Here is a 20,790-nt window from a genome sequence, read left to right on the forward strand (position 1 = left end):
AGGGGCCAGGTGATGGCCCACCTGGTTAAGTGCACACATTACAGTGCGAAAAGACTCAGGTTCAAGTCCCTGGTCCCCATCTGCAGAGGGAAAACTTCACAAGTGGTGAAGTAGGGCTGCAGGTGTCTCTCTGTCTCTTTCCCTCTTTATGTCTCCCCCTCTCCTCTCAATTTCTGTCTGTCTCTATTCAATTATAATAATAGAAAAAGAGACATGAGACAAAAATAAATATTTTACTTTCTAACCTCTAGTATGTTTGAACATATGACAGGACTATGTCACAAATGAGGTGCATTATCTACACTTATTGTTGAAATTTTTCTTAATAATTTAGTTTTTATTCAAACTGACTTAATCTAAATACAAGTAAAAATAACCTTTAAGGAAATTATTTTCAAAATGAATGTGAAGGTAGTAATCTAAATATTTAGAGTCTAGGAAGGAGGTTCTGTTACTGAGATAATGTACTGTATTGCTATGGTTGGCATAGTAATTGTAGTATGTATAACAGGAAGTAGAGGATTGCTGATTACAAGTTTTGGGAATAGAATTAGAAGAACCTGATTTTCTTTTTTTTTGAACCTGATTTTCTTAATCCACTTTGAAGCATTCTCATTATAAATTATTTTATTTGCTTTGAATAGTTGAAATTCTGTATCCGCAGCAAGAACTTTAAAACTGTCAACATGTGAAGGAGCCTCACTATGAGATAAAGGAGACACATAAAATTTTTTGGAGAGTTGGTGACTAGTAACCCTAATTTAAAGATGTAACATAACATTTTAGTGCTTGGGAATGTGTCCCTGATAATAAATTCCACTCTTCCTTCATTCTGATTCCGATGTGTATTAGCAATTTAAGGAGATTTGTGGCAGTGATGGGTTTCCTGGGATTAAGAAAACTACAATAAAGCAGCCACACCGGTTTAGTAAAGCTTCCTGGTTTAGTGTTGTACTCTTCCCCCTTCCACACCCACTCCTACCCCCCACTCCCTCTCTGGAGCTGTGGCCTCACATATGTCCAATTTCCTGGGCTGTCTTTTCATTCAGATAGCAACAAAGAGAGGCAGGCACCACCATAGCGGGGCTTCATCAAGTGCTGTAGCCTCTCCCATGTGGTGCCATGGCTTTAGCCTGGACTGAGCACATTCCCTTCCCAGTGAGCTCTCTCTCTAGCCCGAGTATTTTTATTTACTATTATTTCTTTATAGAGACTGAGAAGACAGAGAGACAGGTTGAGAAAGTGAAAGAGACCACAGCATCAAAGCTTCATTCAGTGTGTTGGGGCCGGGCACAGACTTGCAGTGTGCACATGGCAGAGCAGCACACTATCCAAGTGAGCCTTTTGCTGGCTTCAGTCCTCATATTGTATTGTTTTGACTACTTGTCTTTGTAGAGACTAATTTGAAGATTTCTCCCACTGTTAAAGAGTTAGTTAATATATCCTAAGTGCATAGGATTGAAGCACTCCATACAAATGTAATAAAGAATTCTTAAATCTCTTAAAATGTTCTTTTTAATATTATATTTGCTGAATCAAACATTAAAAACTAGGAAGTAAATGTCTGTTAACATAATTTGAATGCTTTTGAAGCTGGTCTGATAAGATGATGGAAACACTATTTACTTAGAACACACATTATATAGTAGAAAAAGTTACTGAGCAGTTTGTGAGGTGGAAAGATGGTGCTTTTTCCTAAAGTGAGGAAAGTTGCCCTAAATCTGTTTTCATTATCTCTACAGCAGGAGCTTCATTAACTAGTGTAATTGGACTAAGCAGGGTATTACAGCAGCAGAGAAACTAAGATCAGCAAAGCCCTTCAGTAACAAAACAAATAAAGGAATTCCTGTGTAATAGGCTTCCACACTTATCTGTGTTCTGTAGTACTGTTTGTGCTGAACTAAAGCATCTGCTACCTCAAGTTAAGAGGGAACAAACTCAACATGGCGTGAAATTACTGCACTGCCATTCACATTCATTAGAGTTATACTGTTACCAGCCACAGGCATGACTGGGGTTTTGCATGAATAGTAAAATGCTGCTTTGTAAGTTTTACCTTAAGACATTACAAGGCACAGTACTAATCTTGAGCTGGAATGGGTTTATCTTTCCTTATCACAGTAGGGTCAGTATCAGTGAGAAGTCAGGAATCGGGGAAACATTGAATGAAGCTTTTGGAGACAGTATTGTACTAAAGTAATTTACTCATTTTTTTTTTATGGTTTTTATTGTGCACACTAACTATAAGAATTACTAAAATTATTGAAGTATCATTGATATGAATGACCACAGCAGTTGATTCAAGCAAAAATCATCAATGGATACTAAGAAAGAATAGGATATTTAGTGCCTAACAGGTGGTGTATAGTAGATAAAGCATGAAGACACTCAAGCATGTGGTCCCAAGTTTGACACTGTGCTTCTCTCAGTCTCTCTCATTAATAAATAAATTCTTGGGGTGGGGGGAGGGGAATAGAATATTTACATAGTTAGCAAAGGGGGGAAATAGTAACCTTACAGTGGAGAAAGCCTGGAAACATGCTGTCCAGCTTATCAAAGCTATCACCAATAATGGGGGGGGATTATATGTCTCATTCTTTAATGTAGTGCACTAAGAAGACATCCTTTTGTTATTATTGTCAAAATGCACAACAGTGCAGTCATGAAAAAACAACAGATACAAATCTACAAAATAGGGGCCAGGTGGTGGCGTACCTGGTTGAGCACACATTATAATACACAGTGATGCAGGTTTGAACCCGTCCCCACCCCCATCCCCACCTGCAGGGGGAAGGTTTTGTGAGTAGTGAAACAGTGTTGCAGGTATCTTTCTCTCTTCTCCCTCTCTTATCTCACCCTTCCCTCTCAATTTCTGAATGTCTTTATCTAATAAGTAAATAAATAAAGATAATAAAAAAATCTACAAAATGACTCACCTATACTTTTACTGTTGAAAGATGACAATTCATGAAAGAAAAAGAAATGCTAAGTAATTGTTCTCGATTAAAGAAAACTTGATGACAACAAAATGCAACATATGAGCCATTTTTTGTTAGCAGTTTGTGGATTTTGATGAATGTTTTTTAAAGCAAGAGTCAAAAATATTAGGTCTGTTAGCCTAATTGAATTACATTCTGAGCTATTAAAGACCTAAAAATGATAGCACTTTAACTATTTCACCAAGTTTTAAACCAGTGAAGCAATAAGGATACTGTTTAAAAACGTTAGAATTGAGGGGTAGATAGCGTAGTGGTTATGCAAAGAGATTTTCATGCCTGAGGCTCCTAAACCCAGGTTCAATCCCCCACACTACCATAAACCAGAAATGAGCAGTACACTGCTCATTAAAAAGGGGGGGGGGGGCGGTAACGCAGCGGCCTAAGCGCACGTGGCACAAAGCGCAAGGACTGGCATAAGGATGCCGGTTCGAGCCCCCGGCTCCCCACCTGTAGGGGAGTCGCTTCACAAACGGTGAAGCAGGTCTGCAGGTGTCTGTCTTTCTCTCCCCCTCTGTCTTCCCCTCCTTTCTCCATATCTCTGCCCTACCCAACAACAATGACATCAGTAATAATAACTACAACAATAAAACAACAAGGGCAACAAAAAGGGAATAAATAGATACTTTAAAAAAGGAGAAATAAAAAAAAAATTCAGTCTGGGGAGTATTGTGTAGCAGTTGCACAACAGGCTTACATGCCTGAGCTCCTCGAGGTTCCAAGTTCTGCTCCTGGGCTGATGTTTTTATTCTTACTTCAGTGAGAGAGAGGGAGAGAGAGAGAGACCACTGTACTTCCCCTAGTGTTGTGGCACTCCTATGTGGTGTCAGAGCTCAAATTCGGGGTGCAAGCATTTTAAGATCTTTGCTCTACCAGGTAAGCCATCTTCCAGCCCCCACATCAAACATCTGTAGTAATACTGTGACTTGTAATAATCTGATTTTAATAATCACTACTTCCCTTTCCTAAGTGCTCCCCAAAAGTGTTAAAACAGTGCAGAGAATTTAAAAGTTATACTATTTAATATTTAAATGCTAAAGCATATATATAGAGAGAGAGACAGAGACTCAGGCTGGGGCGGGGGAGAGAATTAGGGCCAGAAGAAAGCTCACCTGGAAGGGCTCTGAGCCCTGGCGCTATATGGGAATGCCAGGAAGCTCTGGTGCTTCAGTGTCTCTGGCCCCATGCTCTGTGTCTGAACTAAGTCAGCTAGAAGCAGTGAAATAAATAGCATGTGCATGAGACTCTGCCACTACCAAAAAAAATTTGATATAGTTCTTGGACTATATCAAATTATAATGGGGATGTTTTAGTTTCAGCAAGGAAATTTTAAGGAAATTTTAAAATTTAAGGAGTGATTTTTTTTTTTGGTATAGACAGGATAAAGAAATATACCAAGTGATTGTACTTTATTATATAAGTACTTAGGCTCTTAGGCTGAACAACTATAGTCAAGATCCATGATTGCCTAATTCATAGATTTTTTTTCTAGTGTGTTGGTTGCAGAGATCAGTTCTCAATCATATTCTGAACTTTAATATTTTGAATAAGGCATTGCTGATATGTAGATCATCTTTGTTTGACATTTTATTACTTATTTGTCTACTTATTGGATAGGAACAGAGGGAAATCTAGAGGAAAGGAGGAGATAAAGAGGGAAGGAGAGGAGAGATACCCACATCATTCGCTTCATTATTCTCAAAGCTTTACCTTTGCAGGTAGAGACCAAGGGCTTGAACCTGGGTCCTTGTACATTGTAACAAGGGTACATTACCTCCCAGCCCCTAGGTCATATTTTAAAATGGCACATATCTAGATGGTTGAAATCATTGGATGACTGAAAAAGGAACTAAATATAATAGTGACAGGGAACAATATGGGAATATAACTATATAACAGAATATAGATAATGTCTATATATATCCATATATAAATATGATGTATATAATAGAATAAGTGGGAATCTAACTATATAATAGACCAGTAAGTGGGAATAAATCCAATGGGGATAAATTCGACAAGAACAATTAGTCATGGATGATAGGTGAAGGAGAATTAATGGAAAATCAACATTCTAAATGATCATATTTATCAAACTTACTGACTTGTTTCTTTAACTGTTTGTTTTAAAATTTGTCTACTTGTGCCAGTCACAAAAAAGAAACCCAGTGGGTTATACAGGCATTAGAAGTCTAAAAGAGAATGAAAGGGGCTATTAAAGGTATAATAATTTCAGGAGACCGTTACTACAAATTCTGAAGAACAAGGAAATGATTTACCATAGCCTAAAAAGCACAGCGTTTGGATGGTACTCAGACTTCTGCAGAGGGGGGCACTGTCAGCTGCTGGTGCTACTGAAGTCCATATCACTAAAGGATGGTGATTTATATATAAAAAAATCAGAATATGGGGGTCGGGCGGTGGTGCAGCGGGTTAAGCGCACATGGCTCAAAGCGCAAGGACAGGCACAAGGATTCCGGTTCGAGCCCCCAGCTCCCCACCTGCAGGGGAGTCGCTTCACAGGCGATGAAGCAGGTCTGCAGGTGTCTCTCTTTCTCTCTCCTTCTCTGTCTTCCCCTCCTCTCTCCATTTCTCTCTGTCCTGTCCAACAATGACACCAACAACAACAGTAATAACCACAACAAGGGCATTAGAAAAGGGGAAAAAATAGCCTCCAGGAACAGTGGATTCATGGTGCAGGTACCAAGCCCCAGCAATGACCCTGGAGGCCAAAAAAATCAGAATATTTAAATGGAATTCTCTGTATTGGACATTTTGTAATAATCTTAATGAGTATTACTTCCATCTCAAATTTAGTTATGAAGATGAAACATAAAATTTATTTGATCTCACTTATGTTAATACTATTTTCTTCTCCCCTCACCTCTATTTAAAACCAGTTCCTCAGATAGACTAATGAGTGACCTTTCAGAATAAGTGTATAGAGAAACTAAGACACGAAGCAACGAGGCAGTGGTGCACCCAATTGAACACACATGACCATATGCGAGAGCACAGGCTCAACCCCTGGCTCAAACCCCAGATCCCCACTTCTAGGGGGGAAGATTCACATGCATTGAAGCTTTGCTCTCCTTTTCTATCTCCCCATCCATCCCCTCTCAACTTCTCTGTCCTATCAAATAAAGGGGGGGGGCACTGACAGAGTTAGTAGCTTTGTGGTACAGGTGCAGCGCCCCAGCAATAACCCTAATGGCAGTTAAAAAAAAAAAAAAGAAACAGACGTAGACTTTTAAAAAACCCAACAGATATGTTGGGTGTATTCAGTTTCGATCAGACGCATGCATGCTTCTTAAAAATCTTTTGCATTTAAGCAAATTTAAGTGGATTTAAGTGTTTTTAAAAATATGTAGATTTGTTGTGTCCTGAAAGATTGAGAAACAAGGTTTGAAATTTATTTTTCTTTTTTCTTCTTCTCCCACCTCATCTCCTCCCCACCCCATTGATTTTTTTTTTTTCTAGGTCAGTAACAGATCCAAGAGATGGAAAGAGAGTAGCCCTCAAAAAGATGCCCAACGTCTTCCAGAATCTGGTCTCTTGCAAAAGGGTCTTCCGGGAATTGAAGATGTTGTGTTTTTTTAAACATGATAATGTAAGTGAAATCGGTGTTTGGGATTTAAAAGGACACATGCAAGTAAAATTTGGAAATTAGCTACAATTTTATGGCAAATTGTAAAAAAGTAGTGGGCGGACCAATGAACTTACAGGATAGGTTTTTAATTCACACATTGTTGTTGAAAGGGACACACCCAGTGTTTTCTAAACATACTTTGTTTTCCTTTCATATATCATGTCTTTATGACTTTTTAAAATTTTCACCATTAATATCAGATTTTCAGTCTTAGCAACATAATAACCTGGGCGCCCTATTTTGTCCAAGTTTAACTCAGTGGTCTAAGCTATGGATTATATTTCATGTGTAAGGCTTTCTCCAAATTATTGAAAGCATGATAGCTCTAAAGTTCTAGGTCGACTTCTAAATGTAGTATATACATTCTTTATTTTTCAGCCCGAAAGTCTTCTTAAGGATATAAGATATTAAATATTTTTAAATACTAAGTGAAAGGCACATACGTTTGTAAGGAAAATAGGTTATGAAGGAACCTTAACTAAGGTTTCTGTTGCTGTTTTGTTTTTAGGTTTTAGGATCCCCCCCCCTCAAATTTTTTTAGATAATTTTTGTGAATAATTTAAGTTTATGCCAAGATTTATTAACATTTTAAGTATTCATTGACGCAAACAAATTTAATGTTCATCTGAGAAACAGTACTAATTTTCAACATAAAATCAGATTTAATGTGTAATTTAAATGACTTAAGTATTAATAATTGACCCCTAGTTTTTTCTTCTTAACCTTTAATATTTTTAATCAGAGATTAAGTTAAAGATACAGAAATCAGTTTCTCCTTCATAAACCCAGTTCAGCTTTCCCTCTCTTCCTCCTTCCTTCGTATTAAGTAAATCTTTCAAAAAAAAAAATACTTAGTGTTTCCTGAAAACTAATCCTGAATTAAAAGCCTAACACATGTAAAATTTACTCAGGAATGTTAGCATTGAACTCTTGGTTTTTGATTTTGTGTGGGAAGGAATGCTATCTCACATTCTGCATTTGGTGCTCAACCTATGCTATTTTAATTACTAAAATTAGAAGCTATCTGAAAAATAAGTTTCTTGTCAGTCTTAGTGCCTGTTTGCTTAGAAAACTTTAGAATTTTCACCAAAGTGAGTCTTAAGAGAGAAATTTGTAAAAGTTTAAGTTATCTGGTAAAACTTGGAATGCAAAATGTGTATGCTTACTTAACTACTTCGTTTTTTCTGTATTTCACTAATTAAACCTCTTGAAATATATTTTCCTTAAACTTTTTTCACAAGTTATTGGGCTACATCTTATATGACAACATAGTTTAGAGTCTTAGAAGAAATTGGGCTTCCTTTTGAACAGGACTTTTAAAGTAATCAATTTTAGTTGAGCTTACTGACTTTGAGACAGAGACACACACACACACACACACACACACATCCTTTTTGTTTTCCCTAAAAGGACAGGATGTTCATATCTTAACAGATAGATTTACCTTAATGTAGTAACTTAGGGAACAGAAAAGTTTTTTAACTTTCTAAAAGTTAATGCTATGTAAGCTTATTAGTAGGCTCTAGTCAGAATCCAAACATAATGAAATCTGGCAAAATAGTCTCTACCTATATACTTATGCATGCATGCTCATATAGACACAATTACCCTATGATTTGCAAGGAAAAATGATGATAGATTTTTTTCTTTTCTTTCAAATTTGTGTTCTTGATATTCTGATGGAAACTTTGAATTCTCTCTTGGAAAATGTGCAGACTATAAACCATTTTAGACTCTTACCATTTCTTTTTTTTAAATTTTATTCCCTTTTGTTGCTCTTGTTGTTTCATTGTTGTTATTGCTGTCATTGTTGTTGGATAGGACAGAGAGAATGGAGAGAGGGGGGTGAGAGAGATAGACACCTGCAGACCTGCTTCACCTCTTGTGAAGCGACTCCCTTGCAGGTGGGGAGCCTTTATCCTTTCTTTAGAGTCATTCAGAGCCCTCTTAGAAGTCATTAATTCCTACTAAAAGTCCCTATAATACAATTACTGGTTTTCCCTTCTTCTTAGACAATAACCTAAGAACAAAGTAGACAGTCAAAACTATTTGAAGAGTGACTGAATAAATGGAAAGTTACAGAAAACAGAAATCTTGGGGGGGGGGGTAGTGCAGTGGGTTAAGCACATGTGGTGCAGAGCATAGAAACCAGTGTAAGGATCCCAGTTTGAGCCCCCAGCTCCCCACCTGCAGGGGGAGTCACTTAACAGGCAGTGAAGCAGGTCTGTAGGTGTCTGTCTTTCTCCCCCCCCCCCCCCCCCCCGTCTTCCCCTCCTCTCTCCAGTTATCTCTGTCCTATCTAACAGTGATGACATCAATAAAAACAATAACTACAGCAACAATAAAAAAACAAGGACAACAAAAGGGAAAATAAATAAAAGAAAAAATAAGAAAAAGAACAAAGAAAGAAATCTCGGGATTTGGGAAAATAACCCTAGTGATCTCTCTTGGAGTTTCTCCCAGCATTTATGTTCTAGAGTACTTTAGAAAGGAGGCAAAGGGGAGTCGGGTGGTAGCGTAGCGGATTAAGCACAGGGACCGGTGTAAGGATCCCAGTTCAAGTCCCTGGCTCCCCACCTGCAGGGGAGTCGCTTCACAGGCAGTGAAGCAGGTCTGCAGGTGTCTATCTTTCTCTCCCCCTCTGTCTTCCCCTCCTCTCTCCATTTCTCTCTGTCCTATCCAACAACGGCGACATCAATAACAACAACAATAATAATTATAACAATAAAACAACAAGGGCAACAAAAGGGAATAAATAAATAAAATAAATAAAGATTTTTTAAAAAAAGGAAAGGCAAAGAAGGGTTTCTTGTTTACCTCTATATTACCCATTCTAACTCAAGCATGGCCTTCTGAGAATCATACCAGTTTGGAGAAACATACACGTGTTCTCTCTCTCTCTCTTTCTCTGAAAGGAGATATTAATGTTAACTGTTGTGCTCCTAAGGAGTGTGAAAAAACAAAGGATAATACTAGTAGGATAGGTTATTTTTCAGTGGATTAGGTTTTGTTTGCTATTTGCCTGAAATCTGTGTTACTGCAGATTCCTGGTTCATTTATAATCATGTAGTCCAAACTGAGCTAAAATTCCAGCAGGTTTTTGTATCTGTCTGTGTATATAAACTGATATACATTCTAAACTCTGGGGCAAGGAAAATGTACTAAAATAATGGAAACAACCTTGAAGTTGAACAGAGTTGAAATTTAAACTGCCAGATATTGAGACATATGAAGCTATAACAATCAAGATAGCACAAAGAGAGGAAAGCAGATTAATGGAAAAGAACAGAAAGTCTGTAGACATGTCAATTATATATGTTCACCTGATTTACAGTGGAAGTATCACTATAGCCCAGCCCAGTGGGGGAATGATGGACATTTTAGTAAACAGGAACCAGTTAGATTCAATTGAAAAGGGGTCTGGTGACTAGCATATACATAGTGGAACATAGACTTAATTGTGAACAGTAAAATAACAACGTTTCTAGATTAAAGCATAAGAAAATACCTTCCTGACTTTGAGATTAGGATTTTGTAGCTGGCCATGTATTGGCCATATAAAAAGAAAATTAAATTGAATACCATTAGCATTAAGCATAATTAAAGATACAATGATCAAAAGATGAAAGAATGAAGCCAATGCACCAAAACATCCTCGAGTGCAGTGGGGGCCCAGGCTTGAACCTGGCTAAAGCACATAGCAAAGCAGTGTGCCAGTGCGAGTTATTTTGCCAGGCTGGTAGGAGAATTTTTTAAATACATTTTTTGTTTATAAACAGTACCATTAGTAATAAATATTGAGGGGGTCAGGCGTTAGTGCAGTGGTTTAAGCGCACGTGGCGCAAAGTGCAAGGACTGACATAAGAATCCCGGTTCGAGCCCCCAGCTCCACACCTGCAGGGGGTTCCCTTCACAGGCAGTGAAGCAGGTCTGTCTTTCTCTCCCCCTTTCTGTCTTCCCCATCTCTCTCAATTTCTCTCTGTCCTATCCAACAATGACAGCAATAACAACACCAGTAATAACAACAACAACGATAAACAACAAGGGCAACAAAAGGATAAAAAAAAACTGGCCATACATAGTGTTCAGAAGGTTGTTAGTTAATGGAAACTCATCCCTTTTATTGATGGTGAGATTGTTAATTTGTAAAATCATTGAGAAAAACTGGTGATTTCTTTTAAAACTAAATGTAGATCTGGCCAAAGATATAATAGTTTTACTTTATATACACAAGACTAACGACTGCATTATATTCACCTAGAGACAGTACAGAATGCTCATAATTGGAAACATCTCAAATATCTACCAACAGTATTTTGGATATGTACCATGTATTATATTTTCACTCATACAACGGTGTACTACACATCAAGAAAAAGAATGAACCATGAACCCCACACATTGCCATAGCTGAATCTTATAAGCAGAACAATAATGATATAATTTTTATAAATTTATTAAATTTATGAGTCAGTATGTATAAAGTTTAATGACAGACAAAATGAGCCAATGCTGATGGAAGTGAAAACAGTAGTAATCTCTAAACAGGGATGATTTTGACTGGGAAGAAACAAGGGGCCTTCTGGGATATTGAAATATTTAATTTCCTGCCTTACACTCCAAATAAAAACTCACCATCATGGGCATGACTAAGGTTTGAGTTTGGCCCTTACCACACTGGGAAGCTTTGGTGTTGTGCTATCTTCCTATCTCCCTTTGTCTCTGTCTCTGTCCTCTGTCTCTGTCTGTCTATATGGGGGGGGGGGGTTGACAAAAGAGAGCAACTTCATCATATTTACAGTGTATATGTAGAGATCTTTCAAATTATACACTTAGGATTTATGTACATTACTATATGTTATAATCCTGTAGCTATATCATTAATAAGAACATAGTTCTGCCTTAAAGAACTTAAGATATATTGAATGGGAGTCAGGCAGTAGCGCAGCGGGTTAAGTGCACGTGGCACAAAGAGCAAGGACCAGTATAAGGATCCGGGTGTGAGCCCCCCCGGCTCCCCACCTGCAGGGGAGTCACTTCACAAGTGGTGAAGCAGGTCTGCAGGTGTCTATCTTTCTCTCCCCCTCCTCTCTCCATTTCTCTCTGACCTATCCAACAACGACATCAACAACAATAATTAAAAAAAACAAGGGCAATAGTTGAGTCACTTTATACCTATGAGTTGAGACTATTCACTGCAGTTGTTATTGATAAAGAACTAACTAAAATAAAACAAGTTGAGCTATTTATTCAATCATAAATGTTTTTATCTAATTTATGGCAAATCTTCTAATTTTGTGGTAGCTAATAATGAGGTTTTAACCAATTCTTAAATGGTTTTATAAATATGCTGAGGCATTATCTGGTAACAACCTTTTTTTTTTTTTTTAAAGATTTTATTTATTTTACTAATGAGGAAGGTAGAAGAAGAGAGAGAAAGAACCAGACATCACTCTATATATGTACTGCCAGGGATTGAACCCTAGACTTCATACTTGAGAGTCCAGGGCTTTATCCATTATATTTAAGGTAGTAATTTTAGAGTGGTTTTTTTTTTTTAGACCTCCAACCTTGAATACCTGTGATTTCTTAGCTCCTGGCTGTGGCCACATAGTTTTTGTTTTACATTCAGATAGAAAGAGAGGAGAGACACAACAATACAGGGGCTTCCTCTAGTGGCAACTCGCCTGTGTTGTCAGGACTTGAACCTGAATCACACAGCTGGGAGGGAGAGGAAGAAGCACTGCTTTGTGAAGCTTCCTCTGCATCACACAGGAACCCAAGTCCTTCCCACAGGGAAAGTGAACTATCTTCACCAGTTCTTCTCTCCCCTCCCCTCCTCTCCCTCCCCCTCCCCTCCCCCCTCCCCTCTTCCTCCCCTCCCTGCCCCTCCTCTCCCCCTTCCCCCTCCCCTTCCCTCCCCTCCCCTCTTTTCTTCCAGTGTTATTGCTGGAGCTCGGTGCCTGCACCACGAATCCACTGCTCTTGGAGGCTACTTTTTCCCTTTTGTTGCGCTTGTTTTATTGTTGTGGTTATTATTGTTGTTATTGATGTTGTTGGATAGGACAGAGAGAAGTGGAGAGAGGAGGGGAAGACAGGAGGAGAGAAACAAACCCCCCCCACCTCAGGTGGGGAGCCTTAGGCTCAAACCTGGCAGGATCCTTATGCTTTGCGCCATGTGCGCTCGCTTAGCCCGACCCCCACCAGTTCATTTTTTTAATTAGATAAACTAGCTTACATTTTCTGGTATTTGCCATGCTTTGAAAAGTTGCTAGTGTTTTGGTAAACTCTGACTATTTACGGGCCCGTCTTTACAAAAACCTCCTATTCAAATCATGAGGCTATTCTCTTATGCTGTTACCACATATAATAGTTGAGGATGTAAAGGAGCTCTTGGCTATTTAAATAGGAAGTTGGGCAAGAAATCTGGAAACTACCACTATTTCTTCCCTCTTACTCATTTCTGAATTTCTGGATCATTTCTAGTGTTCTGAGCAGTATTTTTGCCAAGAGGAAACAGTGCAGAATGCCATTCTCTGATAAACCTTATGATGTACAAAGAACAAGAATGTAAAACAGCAGCGACTTAAAATATTCCAGTCACAGTTTAAAATATTGCACCTTTGAAGCTAACAACCACAACTAAATGCTTTGGTGCAAATGTCTAACCCTGCTTCATATAGCTTTTCTACAAAAAGCCTCATCAAATTTGGAGTAAGAAAGCCTTAGTCTTCTCTATCAAGGTTTAAAATATGTGGTTGTCACTTTCCTCTAGATAACCTCTAATTATAGCTGATGGATTTGAAGTGTAAAATAGCTTTATCTAATGGACTCTGTCACTCATTGCATTCTGTTTTCCCTCAAGACAGGCTATATGTTGTTCAGATACAGAGTCCAAAAGATGTCAAGTAAAATACTAATTTCTAACTGCTTTCCTCAAGTATCAGATATTTATGTTAAAAATTATTATATCACATAGTAAATAAATTTATATGATTTTGTGGCACTAATTACATGTTTTTGAAAATTTAGGTATTATTATAAAATTATTATTTGGAGAAAACGGAAAATCTATTATTTTTCATTTAAGCCAAGGTTCTTAGTATTAACATTTTAATTCAGAATGGAAAGCTACTTTAATTAAGATATCTAAACTTTTTAAAATGTTGGCCAGGACTACTCAAGTTATTAAAAATGGTGATTTCACTGTTTTCAGCCTATCTTGGATGGTACTTGAAGGAATCATGTTAAGTGAGATAAGTCAGAAACTGAAGGATGAATATGGGATGATGTCACTCATAGGCAGAAGTTGAAAAACAAGATGAGAAGAGAAAACACTAAGCAGAACTTGGACTAGAGCTGGTATATTGCTCCAGAGTAAAAGACTCTGGGTTGGGTCAGGGGGAGGGTTCAGGTCCTGGAACACGATGACAGAGGACCTAGTAGGGGTTGTGGAAAACTGGGAGGTGTTGTGCATGTACAAACTATTGTATTCATTGTCACCTGTAAAACATTAATCCCCCAATAAAGAAAATTTTTTTAAATGTTGGAAGATAGCTAAACATTTGAACACAGGACTCTCATGCTTATAGCCCCAGGTTTGATCCTTGACACTGCCATATATCAGAGCTGAGCAGTGTTCTGTTCTTTTTCTCCCTCTCAAAAATAAGTTAAAAAAAAAAAAAAAAAAACAACTTAAAAGTTTATTTAATAAACTTCTATGCAGCTAATTTCCTGTTAAATAACTTCTCAGCCTGGTCTTTCTCAGTAACAAGGTTGAAATTAAGATTGAAATTCTTAAGTCTGGTATCACAGATGGAATTTAAAAGAGTAGCTGGACAGCTGGTAGGGAAGTAGACCTATATGCTATGTTTCAGTGGCAGAAGTTACATTGGTAGCATGCTGCTTTTATAAAGGACTTGAAATTCAGATATCTTCAAGTCTTTTTTTGTTTGTTTGTTTAAACTATAGTGTCTTTTTGTAATGCTTGGTGTAACATCCAAAATGCTTAAATTTAAAGAGAGTTTGTGTGATATATCCTGCCTCTTCTATTTTATTCCATCTTATTCTGTTTTCCTCCCACTTACTATATTCCATAAGAACTGCCTTTTCAGGGCTGGATGATGGTGTCCCCTGGTTGAGCACACATGGTACAGGATATAAGGACCTGGGTTCGAGCCCATGGTCACCACCTGCAGGGAGAAAGCTTTGCGAGTGGTGAAGCAGTGCTGCAGGTGTCTCTCTGTCTTTCTTCCATATTGTCTCCCCCTTCCCTCTTGATTTCTGGCTGTCTCTATCTAGTAAATAACAAAAAAAAAAAAAACATAACAAAAAAAATTTGTTTTTAAAGAACTGCCTTTTCATTTTATAAAAATCTGCCTAGTTCTTTTCTTGTCTCAGTGCTTTTATCTTGCATATTCTTTTTTTATTTTGTTTTATTTTCCTTTTGTTGCCTTTGTTGTTTCTTATTGTTGTTGTAGTTATTATTGTTGTTATTGATGTCATTGTTAGGAGAAAGAGAAATGGAGAGAGGAGAGAGAGAAATGGAGAGAGGAGGGGAAGACGGAGAGAGAGAGAGAGACAGATAGACACCTGCAGACCTGCTTCACCAACTGTGAATTGATTCCCCTGCAGGTGGGGAGCCGGGGGCTTGAACCAGGATCCTTACACAGGTCCTTGCACTTTATGCCAAGTGCACTTAACCCACTGTGCTACTTACTGCCTGACTCCCTATATTGCATACTCTTTCCCTGACCAGTTCCAATTTAGCCTTGACCTTTTAGAAGAATGTTACTTTAGGGAAGCTTTTCCTCACCACTTCTCCTTACTTCCCTCTTCATAGTAAATGCCATAATTATATACTTATGTTAACTGTGTATCTATTTATTTAATGCCATCAATTTTCCCTAGTCAGAGGAATAGGGGTGGTATCCGTATTGTCTGCCATTATAATCCAAGAGTCTTCTGGAGTGTCTCCAGGTAAAATGCAGAGAGTAAAACAGGTTTTGAACAGAGAACCGAGTGAGAGCTAGGAGTTCTCATGCTTTTAAAGCAGCACTCATAATTAAAAACAGGACATTTCTTTTTTTTTTTTTTTTTTTTTTTTGAGATTCTTTTTTTTAATATTTATTTTATTTATTTATTCCCTTTGTTGCCCTTGTTGTTTTATTGTTGTAGTTATTATTGTTGTTGTCATTGTTGGATAGGACAGAGAGAAATGGAGAGAGGAGGGGAAGACAGAGAGGAGGAGAGAAAGACACCTGCAGACCTGCTTCACCACCTGTGAAGCGACTCCCCTGCAGGTGGGGAGCCGGGGCTCGAACCGGGATCCTTATGCCAGTCCTTGTGCTTTGCGCCACCTGCGCTTAACTAACCGCTGTGCTACAGCCCGACTCCCAAAAACAGGACATTTCTTTACGGCACTTATGTGCAGGTATTCTAGTAGCATTTAGTATAGCCTAATTATGCCTTTCATAAGATAGAATTATATTTTTAGTTACTTTACAAACCTATGTTGCTGTTTAAAACTGTTTCTTGATAGATGAATTTAGTTAAGCTCAATGGGCAATTGTAACTAAGTTGTAAATCTTTAAATAGCTAGTAGCATTTTATTTGCATTCATGTTGTACTTTGTTTTCTTTTTTAGTTCTCTAATCTGACCTTTTCCCTCTTTTCTCAGGTACTCTCTGCCCTTGACATACTCCAACCTCCACACATTGACTATTTTGAAGAAATGTATCCTAACCAGGATTGTGAAAGAAGGGGTCAACTTTGTTAATTTGTTCTTCTAATACCTTTGGGGGTTCATTTCTTGAAGTATATTACATCTCATCCTTACAGAAGTGTTTGAATATTTGGAGCCAGGTAACGTTGAAATTTCAGGTATCTGACAGAGCCCAGTATTACCAATATAAACTGAGTGATGTTAGCACAAGACAGGACTTGTGAACAGATAGTTTCTTAATCCCAACACAGCCTTGTGAGATATGTTATTAGATTAAACTATTAAGATTAGTAGTTTAGATTAATCTGTCACTATATACCACAACTACCCGTCAGTCAAGAAGGTAACACTGCCTTTCTTCCACTTGGAGTAAAATGTAAATTAAAGTCCTGAGTTCTTGGGGTTAGGAGATAGCTTACCCAGTAAAGCACATGTCATGTACAAGGTGCAGGATTTATGCCCAGTGCCAGATGGGAGCAACACAATACCAGGGGAAGCTCCCTGGATGTGAAATGGCGCTGTGCTACCTCCTTCTTTCTTTTTCTGTCTCTCCATCTCTCGTGCTCTATCTAAAATAAAAAGAATAAGAAAAAGTCGGTCTAGGAGCAGTGGAATTGAAGTGTGCTGGACCTTGTTTTTAGACCTATTATTTTTCTACCCCAAATAATAATAATTATAAGTTCTTTGTAATAATTATGGTGATGGTAACAATGGTAATGGTAATAGGTTATTAATGGATGTTTTATCAACTCCCAGGTGCAACTCTCAGTTCTTGCATAAGAGTCTCTGTATTCCTTATATCTACCCTCTGGTGAAGGTCCTATGATCATTCCCATTTTAGAGAAGACATAGAGGTACTAAAGGTCTAAAGGGAGGGAAATATATATATTTAACCAGGGTAACTTATTGTCTTAATTTCAGCCCTTACCTATATAATTATTTCATGATAGAGGCTTTAACATTCTACTACTATGGCTAATGTTTGAAAGTACTAGGTTAGGTATCATGAATAATAAACTATAAAATAGTGCCTAGTAACAACTCCTAAAATTATGCATTTTAAAATGATTAACAAGGTTGTAAGATAACGGGTATAATTCCATACAGTTCCTCCCATCACCAGAGTTCCGTGTCCCATCCCCTCCAATGGAAATTGTCCTATTCTTATCCCTCTGGGAGTATGGACCAAAATTCTTTATGGGGTACAGAAGGTGGAAGATCTGGCTTTTGTAATTGGTTCTCCGCTGAACATAGACAGATAGATCCATACTCCCCAGCCTGTCTCTAATTTTCCCTAGTGGGGTAGTGCTCTGGAGAAGTGTGGTTCCAGGACACATTGGTTGAGGTTGTCTGCTCAAGGAAGTCAGAGTGGAATCATAGTAGCATCTGCAACTTTTTTTAATTTTAAAAAGGAGACATTAACAAAACCGTAGGATAGGAGGGGTACAACTCCACACAATTCCCACCACCAGATCTCTATGTCCCATCCCCTCCCCTGATAGCTTTCCTATTCTCTATCCCTCGGGAGTATGGACCCAAGGTCATTGTGGGTTGCAGAAGGTAGAAGGTCTGTCTTCTGTAATTGCTTCCCCGCTGAACGTGGGCGTTGACTGGTCGATCCATATTCCCAGCCTGCCTCTCTCTTTCCCTAGTAGGGTGGGTCTCTGGGGAAGCGCAGCTCCAGGACACACTAGTGGGGTCATCTGTCCAGGGAAGTCTGGTCGGCATCATGCTGGCATCTGGAACCTGGTGGCTGAAAAGAGAGTTAACATACAAAGCCAAACAAATTGTTGAACAGTTATGGACCTAAAGGCTGGAATAGTGCAGATGAAGTGTTGGGGGTACTCACTGCAGACTATTGTGTACTTTTGCTTTCAGGTATATATTTTGCCCTAGTTTATGGATATGTGTGAACATATGCTCTATCTCACGGAACCTGGTCTATATCTAGGTTTTGGGACTTTGTTAGGAAGTAAACCATCTGGAATGGAATTAGAGAATCCTATGAAAGGAAAGGTCTCACCCGAGTAATGAAACTGAAGGGTTATCATTCCACACCTGAAGTCTCTGGACACAGTTTGAAGTGAAGCATGCTGAGGTGGCACTCGTTGAGTTGATTAGGTTGGGATCGGCAGATGCAATATTATTTGATACGAGTTGAGAGAAGCATGTAGGAAAGTGCGCCCCACCCTAAGGTTCTAGGACGCATGTGCAACTTTTTAAAAAATAAGACATACGTTAACTCATCTATTATTAGTAGGCAAAGTTTCACCATTTACCATTTTGTATTTAATTTTGTAAAAGCAGGACATCCTCAGAGCTGGGTGGTGGCTCACCTGGCTACAGCCAGGTTCAAGTCCTCCAGTCCTCACCTGTAGGGGGGAAGCTCAAGAGTGTTGAAGCAGTGCTATAGGTCTCTCTCTTTCTCTCTCCCTCCCCCTTCCCTTCCCTTCTCTTTCAATTTCTGTCTCTAAATTAATAAATTTTTAAAAATCAGGGCATCCTAAATTGTTGCATGCAGTATGCTCATGATGGTGCAGTTCACTGTGTATTTTTATTTTCCCCCCATTTAATGCTAGACCTGTGACTCAGAGTGGAAACCAGTTTAATAGCAAGATTTTTCTGTGATTCAGCAAATGGGGTAATCAAATTTCTTTCTTATATAGATGGTGGATAATCCCATACTAGAAAATTTTGATAATATTCTTAGGAAGTGGGAACATTTAAGAACTTCCCAAAGGGAAAGAAGACTGCTAAGGTTACTTAGAAAATTGGGAACTCTTACAAGGTGATAGAATTATCTCTGATCAGCATGGCTGGGATATTTTACTTTGATAAGCTAAAAGCTCTTGAGTGCTGTAATTCTTGGTGGTTTTTATAAAATCATTTTAATTGGGAGGCCTTAATGTTAATGGTTTGCAGTGCAGTTGTTGACACATGTATATACCCTCTCATATCCCCATGAAACTCTGCAGAACATTCTCACCCACAATTTGAGTCCTTTTCTTTCATCATGCAACAGGACCCCAAGATTCTCTTCATCCCTCCCTCCCCTTCTTCCCCAGGGTCCTTTGCTTTGGCGCAGTATACCTCTTGATGATATTTTAACCCCTAAATCCTTGACGGAACTATTCTCTTTGGGCAGTAAAGGACTAATATGGTAGACTTGAGGAGTCCCAAGCCTATGTATCTCAAGGATAGCCCTTGACCATTAAGAGTGTACTTATATTACTGAAATCTTGGGCCATTCAGATAGGTTTTTTTTTTGCTCCTGGAGGCTATTTTTTTTCCTTTTGTTGCCTTTATTGTTTATATTGTTGTAGTTATTGTTGTTATTGCTATCATTCTTGTTGGGTAGGACAGAGAGAAATCTAGAGAGGAGGAGAGAAAGATAGACACCTAAAACCTGCTTCACCACTTGTGAAGTGACCCCCCTGCAGGTGGGGAGCTGGGTGCTTTAACAGGGATCCTTATGCTGGTCCTTGCACTTAGTGCCATGTATCCTTAACCCACTGCGCTACCGCTCGCCTTCCGCCCCAGATAGTTCTAATACACTTTTTTTTTTTAAGTCCAGTAAGTCAGGGTGGGTGGTGGGTAGGTAGATAGCATAATAGTTATGCAAAGAGACTGTCATGCCTGAGGCTCTAAAACCCCAGGTTCAATCTCCCGCACAACCATAAGCCAAAGCTGATCGGTGCTCTGGTTAAATAAATAAATAAATTCTCTTTGGCTCAATCCTAAATAAATAAATAAATATAAAGAAAAACACAATATTAAAAAAAAAATTCCAGTAAGTCCTCCCTTAGTATCATTAGTTTCTTGGAAACCATGACTTTAAACTGAACAACATATAAGAAGAGCGAGTCCCACGATAAAGATCGGGCATCCACAGAATAAGAAGTGCGGCTGGGGTGAGTACATAGACACAAATGTCAAACATGAGCCCGTAGACTGCCCCAGTCTCTGAAGGGAGCCCCTGACACTTGAGGAAGACTGGTCCTGAAATGAGTGCAACCTGCAGTGTTCCCAGCTGTGACCATTAGCTATAAGCTCAGACCAATAGGGACTCAGAGGTTACACAGGCTCTGGTGCTAAATATATATGCTCACTGGGTCAGGTGGATGGAGGTAAATAGTTAATTTTATTCAAGAATATTTTCAAGAATGGGAGCTCCTCCCTGCCTGATCCAACTTTCTAGCTCTGCGTCCTGTAACCTCACATCTCTAGAGCTCTACCCCAATAGGGAGAGATAGAAACAGGCTGGGGGTATTGATTGACCTGCCAATGCCTATGTCAAATAGAGAACCAATTACAGAAGCCAGAACTCCTACCTTCTGCACCCCAAAATCAATTGTGATCCATACTCCCAGTGGGAGAGAAGTGATAGGAGGAGGAAGAGAGAGGGCCCTGAACACCATCAA

General features: G+C 38.7%; 1 protein-coding gene across 1 annotated transcript in view; it reads left to right on the plus strand.

Annotated features, from left to right (window-relative positions):
• Positions 1 to 20,790, plus strand: part of NLK (nemo like kinase) — a 152,317-nt gene that overhangs the window by 52,571 nt on the left and 78,956 nt on the right. Inside the window, exons 2-3 of the mRNA XM_007530723.3 lie at positions 6,477 to 6,606; positions 16,325 to 16,380. Coding sequence (XP_007530785.1) covers positions 6,477 to 6,606; positions 16,325 to 16,380 — 186 coding nt within the window. The remainder of the gene's footprint in view (positions 1 to 6,476; positions 6,607 to 16,324; positions 16,381 to 20,790) is intronic.

This window comes from Erinaceus europaeus, chromosome 12, assembly GCF_950295315.1.
Source record: "Erinaceus europaeus chromosome 12, mEriEur2.1, whole genome shotgun sequence".
NCBI classification, from domain to species: Eukaryota; Metazoa; Chordata; class Mammalia; order Eulipotyphla; family Erinaceidae; genus Erinaceus; species Erinaceus europaeus.